The sequence below is a fragment of the Petromyzon marinus genome, chromosome 31 (assembly GCF_048934315.1).
Source record: "Petromyzon marinus isolate PM22_M1 ecotype Great Lakes invasive population chromosome 31, UKy_Petmar_22M1.pri1.0, whole genome shotgun sequence".
Classification (NCBI taxonomy): domain Eukaryota; kingdom Metazoa; phylum Chordata; class Hyperoartia; order Petromyzontiformes; family Petromyzontidae; genus Petromyzon; species Petromyzon marinus.
The window spans coordinates 6,142,734-6,154,980 of NC_133697.1; the positions used below are offsets into that span (position 1 = coordinate 6,142,734).

At 50.3% G+C, this 12,247-nt stretch overlaps 1 protein-coding gene across 1 annotated transcript; it reads left to right on the forward strand.

The window, feature by feature from the left end:
• Nucleotides 1-603: 603 nt before the first annotated feature.
• On the forward strand, nucleotides 604-10,533 carry RBM34 (RNA binding motif protein 34). The gene is made up of 11 exons (XM_032963752.2): nucleotides 604-775; nucleotides 2,361-2,562; nucleotides 3,875-4,050; nucleotides 5,355-5,613; nucleotides 5,751-5,810; nucleotides 6,732-6,775; nucleotides 7,115-7,198; nucleotides 7,811-7,874; nucleotides 8,055-8,097; nucleotides 9,258-9,376; nucleotides 9,951-10,533. The coding sequence occupies exons 1-11, from the start codon at nucleotides 747-749 to the stop codon at nucleotides 10,407-10,409; spliced, it is 1,539 nt and encodes a 512-aa protein (XP_032819643.1). The 5' UTR covers nucleotides 604-746; the 3' UTR covers nucleotides 10,410-10,533.
• The last annotated feature ends 1,714 nt before the right edge of the window (nucleotides 10,534-12,247 follow it).

Sequence of the window (12,247 nt, forward strand, 5' to 3'; positions counted from 1 at the left end):
AAGTTGCGCATTTTGATGTGACGTCACATTTCTCAAACACCCCCCCTCCTCATCACACATCGTCACAAATGTCTGATCCCCACCCCCCAGGTGCGTGACGTCATTTATGAACGGCCCCTATGCATTCACCATCGTCTCTCACGTACTATATAAATTTCACACATTCATAAATCACCGCACGTACACCCCCCTCGCCACCCGCCCGCCCGCCCGCCCCCTGGTTGAGAACCCACTGCTCTAGAGCGTGCTCCAGCTTTGGGGGGTTGAGCCTTCTGCCAGCAGGGGCGTTTGCAAAGCAATTGCAGGGCTGCGCCTTGTACCACCTTCGAGTGGGGGAGGGAGGGAAGGGGGGTCGAGTGTGGGGAGGGTGGGGGGGTCGAGTGTGGGGAGGGTGGGGGGGTCGAGTGTGGGGAGGGTGGGGGGTCGAGTGTGGGGATGGTGGGGGGTCGAGTGTGGGGATGGTGGGGGGGGTCGAGTGGGGGGGGGGGTCGAGTGTGGGATGGTGGGGGGGGTCGAGTGTGGGGAGGGTGGGGGGGGTGGAGTGTGGGGAGGGTGGAGTGTGGGGAGGGTGGGGGGGTGGGGGAGGGAGGGGGTCTCTCACGTGGTTGTAAAAGAAGCCTAAGGACCCTAAAGCGCAACTGATAAAGTTTATTCAAAAACGAAACCACGAACCCTCTTTGCGTGGCGTGTGGGGTCCACATCACGTTGCGTTTCGAAGAGCCGAATAAGCACGCATCTTTTCGAGCATGAAGCCAAAAGGGAAGAAAATACGGAGGTAAGTCGTCTATAGTCAAGCCTCCTTGATCGTGTTCGTTACAGTCACTCGAGCAGTCGAGATCATCCCGAGGCCTAAATGCGCACCGGTCTCTGCTACATTCCCTGCGGTTGCCTCCGACGCCTTGCCCGGCCGGCTTTTCCAGCCCAGACCGGTGTCGGTCTTCGGAGGCCTACGCGTCCATCCACCAGTGTGTTTCCAGAGTTTATCTTGAACACAGTTATTTTTGTACTAGAGCCTCGCATTGGTGGTAGGTTTAATACGTTTTAAGTATGTTCTTGTTGGGTGGTGCAAGCTTGTATTGATGCTTTCACATCCCCATGGCATACCTCCACGGTATAGCCTCCAGTCAATCTCACGTGCAATTAGAACATCGACTTGGTGCTGCCAGATCAACAATGATCCGTCTACCCACGTGGTGACTTTACCGAGAGTATGGATTCCTGCAGTCACGAAAGCTTCAAATCAAGACCAACTTATCCGCCTGTTGTACCCCGCGTTCGCCGTCCACAACTGACCGGCGTGGTGAAGTATGGTCACACAACCCACGCGGCTTGGAGAGGGTGGGGGGGGAGGTGCCTTCGTCTCGCAGTGGATTGAATAAAAGACTGTATGCAAATCATTTTGAGGAATTGGCTTCTCTGACCTGTTTATTTTACTTAATGTAAAATGTGATGTGACTTGTATCCACTGCTGGATGAGGGCCTCCCCGTGACTGGGAGATTTAACCATACTTCACCAAGCTGGCCAATGCGGTTTGGTGAAGGCGGGGGAGAGCACAGACCCGGAAGCATAGAAATACAGCACAACCACATAAATTCACTGCCTTCTGCTGCCTACAAAGCAGCACCACGGCAACCAACAACGCCCGTTGTTTTTATGCACGGTGCTTGCCATTCCAAGCAATGTCCAGGCTCAAAGACTGCTTAGCTTCCGATAACCCTCAAGATCGGGTACATTGCAGGTGATTTGGTCATAGGCACAGCTTCATCAGGGCTTGCAAATTAGAAAAAAAAATATTCTACCCATCCCTAAGTACTTGCTGCTGTAATTACGTGTGATCATTACATGCCACGAATTTTCTCAGTCAAATGGCGCAACTGTCGGGTGTGCAGGCGGTACCGGCGGGAGGACCAGGCACCGCGCTACAAAGTCGGGGGGAAGGCAGACATGGAGCCCTACTTTATTTCAGAATCGTCAGAATCTTTATTTAGACTACAGGAGGAATCCGATTAGTTATGGAGCTCTTTTTCATAAATGTCCGGTATGGGCGGCTCAGCAAGTATTACAAACAATACCAAAAACGATAGGGGTGCAAAATAGAGAAAGGCAAGCAATTGACAAAAAAATAAATAATACATTAATTATATAAGTCCAAATTATCAAGGTTGGGCAAGGCAACAAAAACAACAAACCAGTAACAAACCACACCAAGACAATGCACAGTACCTCAATAAAATGGCACATCAACATTTTATTGCACCATGACCTACGACAACCATGCTTACTCAATTGGCACAGTGTCTCGTAGCTGGGCCTCGTCGCACGCGTGTCTCCGAATTTATCTCCCGTGCCGTCTTCCCAGGAGCGACGCCGTGAAGCCGACCGTGTGTGCGGACGATGGATACGTGGCGGGGCAGCTCTGTGGTGCCGTCTTCCAGCGCAAGTCTGATGGTGGCGATGGGGCCTCCAAGACGTCTGGCCTGGCCGCTCTCTTCTCGCAAGGCCCGGCAGCGGCTGCACGACGCCCGCTCTTCGTTTCACCCGAAGCGGTTCGGGCTCAAAGAGTACGAGATGGCTTAAGCTAGTGTTTTCCAAACTCCGGTCCGTTCTTTTTTATTATTATTATTATTGGCGAGCAGCCCCGCGCGTCCGGACGTGGCTGTCCGTCCCTCCAGCCAACCAGGAGATGTGCGCTGTGACTTCATCGCCATGCACTTGTGCGCCCACCAGTCGGCAAAACGTTTTATAACATAGTATCAAGTGATAACACTGCCCACGCATTTGCTCAGCCTACTTGGCCAAGGTGGAGGGTTGGTGGGTGAGGAGGCATGGCGTCGGGATGCAAAAAATCCCGGCTCAACGCTCTGGGAGGGATGCAGTTGACGTCATCATGAAAATGTGCACGCTGACAACGCCATTGTGCACATGCCTACATGCCAGCCAGTCAGCAAAGCTTTTTTTTCTAATATAGTATCACACACAGGTTTTCATAGTCACTCATTGTATTCTAGGTTGGGCTGCGTGTTGGGCATATCTTCTCTCGAGCTTTTATCCCGACACACTACATTGGGCATCTTCTCCTGGAGATACCCACACTAGTGCATGGAAAAAGCTTACAAGACTTAAACTAATTATTTGGTGATACTGTGTTGACAGTGGTGCCGTTGACAAAAAATCAACACATTCATCACAAACAATGCCTTTAAAATTAATTGGGGGATAACGATATGTAATAGGAAACGGTTTGGGCAATGGACCTTTACGTGCTATATAGAAAGGCGATTGTTCGAAATTTCGGCTGTTATTTATATATATTATTGAGATAGCGACATTGACTTACCTCTCACTTTTATTCGCTAAATAGACTTGTCAAAAGGGACTGGCAGAGGGCAATCTTTTGGAAACCTTGCGTGGTGTGAAAGCAGCATCTAGCTCCTCATCTTATCACGTGGTGCTTTCAGATGCGCTTCTGCGGCCGTCTGGAACGCTCTCCCTTTCGATGTTAGGAAGCCACTGGAGCTATGCACTTTTAAATACAGATTGAAAACTAATTTCTTTAACTGCTTTTTGTATTTAGTTTATTGTCCTTCCCCTGCACCTCCGATTAATTTCTCACTGAAAATGTTCACGCTCACTAATAGACTGGAGTTAAGTGCGTGACTAGCAGCAGCATTCCATAGCGAGAGGGATACTGGACTATTGGGATGAGGATTAGCACGGTTGGCTACGTACGGTGCGACAGGAGTTTAACATACGTACAAAGTGCCGTGCGAAACGGGCTCGGCAGAGCCCACTCACAGCGAGGCTGGGATGTGTCGTCGGCCACGTCGTGGACACGAGCGGCACGGGTTTCTTAACTTTGGCTTGTTCCAACAGAAGGCGGATGCGGAGGAAGCGGATGCTAAAAAGGAGAAGGAGAACTTGAACAAAGTTCAAGCGATGAAGGCTCTCTGGTCGAAGGCACAGGAGGAGAAGAGCAAGGAGAAGGAGGAACGGAATCGGCTCAAGCACAAGCCCTCTGGCGACAAAGACGCTTCTAAACTCTTTACTAGGTAGCAGACATTTTCGTTTGAGCTAGTGGGCAGCCCGTGTTATGCATGGCAGTGGTTCTCAAACAGGGGTACGTGGACCCCTGGTGGTACGTGGCAACGTCCCGGGAGGTGCATGAGGTGATTTATAAATGTGTGAAATGATATCACACATGAGTCATTGGTGAATAATCATGTATGAATCTGCCAATAGAAAATAACTATGATAACATTTTAATCCATATGGTAACCTAGAATCATATAAAAGATCCTTCTAAATTCATTGATCATAAAGAATGCGGTTTACAAGAGTAACCAGCCAGTATCAATAAATCACGTCATGCATGCAGGGCTTCCGTTGATTGATTTTTTTTTCACTTGTGGTTACTAGTTATGATACCTCACGAAATGGACAATTGGTTTAAATATTGATGTTCATTATTCGTACATTGATTTCTCAGAACCATGTTGGATCATGCCAGGGGGATATACTCAGTTGAAAAAAAATCCTACAAGGGGTACAGCAGCCAAAAAAGGTTGAACCACTTGTATGGGATGACGTGACACGTGGCACTCACTGGACCCTTGTCAAACATGAGCACTCACCCTGACGCCACTTTCCAGTCAACGGCTCGCCTGACCCTCGCCAGTCCAGCGACTGCCCCTGCCCACGCACACACCCCTCACCTCCTGGATGGCAATGCCTATCCAATGTATGATTTAGAAAAGGCTGCTTAAAGTACCTTGTAAATGTTAGAGTGAATAAGTGACCAATAAGCCCAATTTTACTGTCAAAGGTAAAGCTTTACACACGCAATTTTCACCTTGTACTTACAAACTACACGTGATAAGCCTTTAAATTACCCCATTGAGTTGTACAGACATGGATACAGTTGAGCCTCTTATGTAGGGATCTGAAACCCATTTCGTTTAAATACTACAATGTATATTTGAGTTCAACCTAATGTTAAAAAAAAATCATACCACATTTCTTCCTGTGTTTATTAGACGTGTAATGTTTCACCCCTCCACGAGTGATTTGATCAAATGTGCTGATTTGGAGTCGCGATCCTATTCAAGAAAAAGTAATTGTATCTCATTGGCATTGTTCTTTGCCATGTTTCCTTTGTACAACTTTGTTTACTCTGTCAGTGCTAAACGTAGCATCGGCGCACCATTTGCGCACCGTTTACGTATCGTTTGAAAACATGGTCCATAACCGATCCTTACACGCGCGCGATTCTCGGCGCACGTGTCACGAGCGCGTGAGAGCCAGACGTCGAATCGACGTGCCAGTTGACGCGCCTGCCCGTTTGCGTCTTTGACAGGGAGAACGCGCTGGACAATGCCGACAAGGCGGAGGAGCACAAAGAGGAGACGAGCAGAAGCAGGAGGGAGGAGAAAAAGCGCAAGCACATCGAGGATGTGGGCAACAAGGAGGGCGAGCCAAAGCCCGCGGAGAACAAGTCCGGGTGGTCGGAGCGACCGCCGAAAAAAGCCAAATCGGACGCCGTCACCGCCGAAGATGAGGAGAAGCGCAAGAGGACAGTGTTTGTCGGCAATTTGCCGATGAGCCTCGCGAAGGAGGTAAACTTATTCGCGGTTCGCGAGCTCCTGCTCGCTTGCTCGGTTTGTTCTGCTCCGCTCAAATGTGCACAGATGCCCACTTTATTGAAGGCGATGTTGGCGCGTGAAGTCATGATCGATTGATTGGTGTGTTTCAGGCTGTAAAGAAGTTCTTCCGGCCGTGCGGGGTGATCGAGTCCGTTCGCCTGCGATGCATTGTGAGTACAAAAGAAACGGCGATGTCGCCTGCTTACCCGGCGCCCTTCGTTGCGTTGGGCGCCCTTTACGTGTGCACCTGCAACGATTTGCCGCCCTCCTCTTGATTTGTCACCATTCAGGGGGTCAGGATGAGATTTAAGAATCGATTTTTTTTTTGTTTAAACATTTTGAGGTATTGTAGCAGCGTTTCCTATCTCCAATCATAACTCCAGTCCTCGCGCCTCCATCAGAGTCCAGCTTTCCGTCATTACCAATCACCAGGTGCATGCAGTGCTCAGTGGATTTGCATGTAACTTTTTTTTTACGTGTACCCAGGAAAGCCTCTTAGACACTTTTCAGGAGGGTCCTGCTCAGTTTCACAGTAGGGGGCGACGATTGCTATGTGTTTATCCCCATTTAGAATATTTTTTTTATTGCCAATTTATAAAATTTTGCAAATTATGGACCATGACGCTCGCGCCAGGCGGCTGAATCTTTTTCAAATGACGTCACCGTATTGTGACCGTCCACCGTGGAGCGGACGGTGCGCATTGCCGCCGTTAATACCATGCTGCAGTGTTAACCAGGGCGGTCATTGAGCTCGAACCCGCGCACCTCCGCGACGAGCGGCGAACGCGCAACCTAACCGCTCGGCCACGTCGCCGCGCCACGAGTAGAGACGACCGGTAATCGGGAAAACCCGGAGGAGCGTGGCGGGGGCTGTGAGCACCGGAGCGGTGGAGGATCATTGCTCTCGTTGTTCTGTCGGTCGCGTGAACCGATTGCAATAAAACACGAGGTCAAAGATAATCGATTACCGTGCTCGCGCCTCGTTGCATATGCTGTGAGCGAATCGATACGAATCGACGCATTCTTACTCTGTAGACTTTTCGTCCCTTGTGAATGACTCGGTGGTGAAACATTGTACATCTTTATTGCAGGCACGTGCCGATCCCGAAATGTCACTCAAGCAGGCCGCCATACAGTGAGCGCACATCCGGGTGCACGCACAATCACACCCGTTCATTCAGTGTGTGCTTTGAAGCCTTGCAATGTGTGGCTATACAAACGTAGCAACCCCCAGGTTGCCGTCTGGAACGCTCTTCCTTCCGATATTAGGAAGCCACTGGAGCTGTGCACTTTTAAATCATCTAGATTGAAACCTAATTTATTCAGAACTGCTTTTTTGTTTAAGTTCGTTGTCCTTCCTCCGGCACTTCCGATTAGCACAGTCGGCTGCGTACGTTGCGAAAGAAGTTAAACGTACGTACGTACAACTCGCTGCTGTCTTGTATATTAATCTGCATCTGTATTGCCTCGTCAGAGGAAAAACGCATCCCCAGAGGAATAACAAGAATGCCTACGTAGTCTTCAAGGAGGAGCAGGGGGCTGTGCAAGCGCTGAGCAGGTGTGTATGTGTACGCACGTTGAGCTTCTTTCGCACTGTACATAGCCAACCGTGCTCATCGGAGGTGCGGAGGGAAGGACAACAAACGGAGGTGTCTTCAGATGTGCTCGTGGCTTGCTCACGTGCGGGGCCCCTCTTTGTCTTTTTTGCTGGATGAGGGCCTCCTTTCCACGCCATGTGGATCGACGGGGGTGGTTATTTGACAGCGCGCTTGGCGGTGTCACTTGGTGATGGCGAAGAGCACAGCTGTGGGAGGATAGGAGTACTGTACAACGATTGTTGCTTTCTGCGCTGCCGTCTGTTCACGAACTCGTAGCCCCACAGCCGATAACGACCAGTTGTGTACGGTGGTCACTCATCCAAGTACAATGATGCAGACGCAACCCAGCTTAGCTTCCCGAAATCGACTTATTGTACAGGTCCAAGCTTATAACCCTGATTTATACAGGTCTGAAGTGCGAAGTTATACGTTGCAGTTTTATACCAAATCGTACTGGGGCCACACTCGGATTTTTGCATGACACGTGAATGCACAGCATAACCAAAGCTAATGGGGTGCGTGTGTGCATTTGCATGCTTGTGCCCGCGCACATGCGCTTCCGTGTGTCGCAGAAACGGAGAGGAAATACAGAGTGGATTTCACATACGAGTCGATGCAGCGTCTGGAGAAAAAAATGTAAGTTTGTTTTTTTACACTCGGCGTTAAATACCAAGCAAAGACTGTTTAACACACACACACACGGGTTAACGGTAAACACATTTAAATGAGACGTGCAAATGTTCCTTGCGTTTTCGCGATTTCTTTAAACGCTTCGGGTTAATTTCTTGATGGTTTTCCGGTTTCCGTTTTTCACAGCATGACCACAAGAGGTCGGTGTTCATCGGAAACCTTCCCTACGGTACGGCTCCCAAGTTAGCGTTGCACGGCGGCGGCGTTTGTGCGCGCGCGTGCGTGTGTGTCTGCAGCTTAACGGTGAATGTGGTAACCTGAAATTAAATTCCCAGCCCACGGCACAAGGACAGCTCACGTTATAAACAGCGCTATGGTTGGCGGTGGGCTTTGAAACATGGCGAGTGGTTTGCGCGACGAGCCGTGAACCCGGTGACCCGAGTTCTCGTTCCCATTCGTGGCTACCATCGGGGGCGAGTGAAACCCAAACCGGTCCTGGCAGGGGTTCGACGGCCAAAATGACGAGGAGCCCATTTTTTTCGAATTCGTTAAAAAAATAAATCGACATATCCAAGAGCTGCAGTGCATTGCGTGGTGAATAGGAGATGGTCGTCCTTAATAAACCAACGTCACGGAGCGGTCCTTAAAAGAGCCGCATGCGGCTCTGGAGCCCCAGGTTGCCGACCCTTGGGTCCTTTGTTTTCCGACCCACCCTCAGCAGCCCACGCCGACCAGCGTGGCGAAGTATGGTCAGACAACCCCCATGACAGTGTGGGCGAGGCGTTGATGGACAAAGAGGCTGTAAATTTAATAATTATTATCTTGACGTTGCTTAAATTGTCGTGATTTTGCACCGTGCGGCAGGGGCTGCAGCGCTGGAAAAACAAAGTGGCACATGGCTCTGCAACTCAACGTTGTTTAGAAATCGGTTTAGTCTTCGGCTTTATTGCAAATGAACCACAATACCTTGCTGATCTCGTCAAGGGGTATATATCATGACGTGAACTCCGCTCATCCTCGCAGCGGCTTTTGGCTAACCGTCGAACGAAGACATTCACTGCATCGTGCGCTTTCAGATGCGCTTCTGCAGCCGTCTGCAACTCTCTTCCTTTCAGTGTTAGGAAGCCACTGGAGCTATGCACTCTTAAAAAAATCATCATCTAAGTTCAAAACTCATTTCTTCAGAACTACTTTTTGTGTTAAAGTTTGTTCTTCCACCACTATTAGTACGTAGCCAACCGTGCAAATCGCAGGTGGGATGTCACGTGACATTTGAAGAATACGACGACAAAACAAGTTTGCTTACCATTTAAAGGTTTCTCCGTTTGCCCTTCAGCTGGTGGTGTGTCTGCGTGCGTGTGATTTTAATATTTTTTTTGCACCGCGCAGACGTGGAGGAGGACCGAATCAGGAGCCACTTTGAGCCGTGCGGCCCCGTAGAATCGGTGCGCGTGGTACGCGACCGGGAGTCCGGCATGGGCAAGGGCTTCGGCTACATCCTCTTCAAGGTACAGGACGCGACCCCCTGGCGGAGGTGGCCGGGCAACTCGGAAGGTCGGCACTGAGCTGAGCCGGGAACCGCTGAAGAAAACTTGTTTCGATTCCTGATTTCAACCGCATGCGGATTAACGTGTGTCCGTGGGAATTGTTGTTCTCGGACCAGCCGCCAGTGACACGCTCGCAACGGAGATGTTCCACCTCAATGCGTTTTGCAGGGGTAATATTTTAATTTTCAAAAAGTTACGGCGACACCTTAGATGCTAGTAGTAAACTTGCATCGATAACTAGTAGACTTACGCAGGCATCCATAGACTCCTGTCGACTGAGTTGGGATTAAACCGGGTTCTCAATTACAGTGGGTTGATGCTCTCAATTCACTTTAACTTGACTAAATTCCAAGTACTGACAGTTTAAAATATCATTTTGGCTCTTTTACGCTATTAGCCTGAATCTCACGTGGCAAAGCGAGTGGGAGAGCGCCGCCCTTACTGCGTATTAACAGAGCTCGCTTGCATGAAGTCCGCGTTCGTGGGGCCGTTCTCTAACAGAGGGTTGCGCTGCTCTGCGATCCCCTCATGCCAGGGCACCGACGCGGTGCTGCTAGCGCTACACCTGGACGGCTCCGAGATGGCCGGGCGGAAGGTGCGGGTGAAGCGCTCCGTCAAAAAGGAGAAGATCAAGCCGGGGAGGGCTGGCCGCCCGGCGAACTCCAGCCGGCCAGGGAATTCCGGCAGACCAGGGAACGCCGGAAAGGCAGGCAACGCCGGGAGGCCGGGGAATTCCCGGAGACCGGGGGACTCCAGGAGACCGGGGAACGCTGTGAGGCCAGGGAACGCTGTGAGGCCAGGGAACGCCGGGCAGAGGGGACGCGGTGACCTAACACCGCCAGCGGCCAAAGGAGCCGCCTGGCAGCCCAAGGGCCCCAGGAACTTTATGGGCGAGATGGCCGAGAAGCCGGTGAAGAAACCCAAGGTGAGAAGCAAGCCCGGCCAGAGCAAGGTGAACAAGAAGGGCAAGCTGGGCCGGCCCGCCAAGAAATAGCCGCCATGGGGAGGGGGGGGGGGTGGTCGTCGGGTGTTTCAGCACATGTGGGGCATCTTATCATGGGCTTGATGTAGGAAAATGTTGGAATCGTTTTTTTCGTGAAATAAAAAGGCTAACGTCGTATTTGTCCCGTGCTTGTTTTACACTAAGCATGCGTAAGCGTTTTTTTATGTAAAAGTAATTATTGTACGAGGTGGAGTGATGGCACGGTAGTTAGCGTACTATAGTGTGAACCGCTGCTGGATGAAGGCCTCCTTTGGTCAAAAAGGTTTGCTTCACCATACTTCACGCTGGTCTGTGTGGGTTTGAAGAGGAGGGGAGAACCGTGAAGATTCTATCTTTACAAATATTTAATTCCCAGCCTATCTGTTGTAATGTCCTTAGCAATACAAATGCCTTCACTGTGTGAATTCAGTCGAAGATTATCTAAAACTCCAGCCCTTTGTCAGTCCAGTGCCGGATGAGGGCTGTCCCCGGGAGAAGGGGAGACCCAGGACCGACTCGGACATCGCTCACCGCTCGTGTAACCAACCCATCTCCCGGTTTCAAACTCGGGCCGCTGGGTTAATTGCGGATTCAGCACGGATGTGCTGAATCCGCAAACGGCGGCGTGTAGGTCTCAAAGCCGCCCAGCGCAGATGAACAGCTGTTCACGGGTTGCCCTGGAGGAGGCGTTTTGATCGCACAGCTGCGACGGCGGAAATCCCGGAAAAGGATGCGAGGGTGCTTTTAATTACTAAGTCTTTGGATAAATTAGTCTGCGTTAGCAGATGCGCCGCTCAGCGGTGTTGTGCCTTGTTTGCTCGTCACCTTCGCTGTGGTGGAGGCTTTCGTTTGCCAATAATCATAATCTTTAAGACTGTAGGAGGAATCCAATGAGCTGTGAAGCGCTTTTTCACAGATATCCGGCATGGTTGGGTAGGCAATGAGGCCGAGCCGAGTTGGGTCCTCTGTCTTTGGTGCTGGGACATTGGACTTGGTGAATTAACTAAAACCAACCCTGGCTGATTGATGCAAGCACTGGTGGACCCAATGGGGGTGGGGTGGCACATGCCCCCCCCCAATGATCCGATCGAAATCCCTAATTTCGATCGGATCATTGGGGTTTATTAGTAATAAATCGGCATTTTGCGACTGTCACTGTGTAGCATATTATTACGTGCTAGGGACTCTGAGATGATACGACAATAGTCTGAGTCCATAATTGGCAATAAGTAACGGCAAAGCAGTTATAAGTGACTCAGAATTGTGCGCAGTTGCGTATACAGTCCACGACTTCCCTGAAGGCATTCACCGTCAGCGAGCGCGATGCCGATCACACAACGCGGTTCGAATTCGACCCTCGATCGATGGCTGCGCCATCGCCGCACATGCGTCGAATAAAAAGCAAGGGACAAGTCCTTACTAACAACTCCTCTATCATTTGTCATTGCTGGAGGGGTTGCCCCCCTACCTCAAAATCCTGGCTCCGCCATTGGATGCAAGTTGCCTATTAATTGTAATTGACACGATGTTAATTTGTTGTCGTGTTATGGTAACTTCCCTGACTGAGTGTCAGGTGTACAAGTAAAGGGCACTTTGTCAGTCCACTGTTAGAGGAGGGCATTCGCACACACCACGTGCATGAGTTCTGGTCATACTTCACTGGTCAGTGCTGGTTGAAGGTGGGTAGCGTAGACATGGGAGCAACACTAGATTTTGCTGCACTATAAACTATATTTAACACGGAGGCTTTCGCAACCAATATTGTTCATAATAAAGGTTTTTGGGTTAGATCTCGTAACCCTCCACCACCCGACACAGCCAATCGGTAAGGGATTTGTCACGTAAACAAA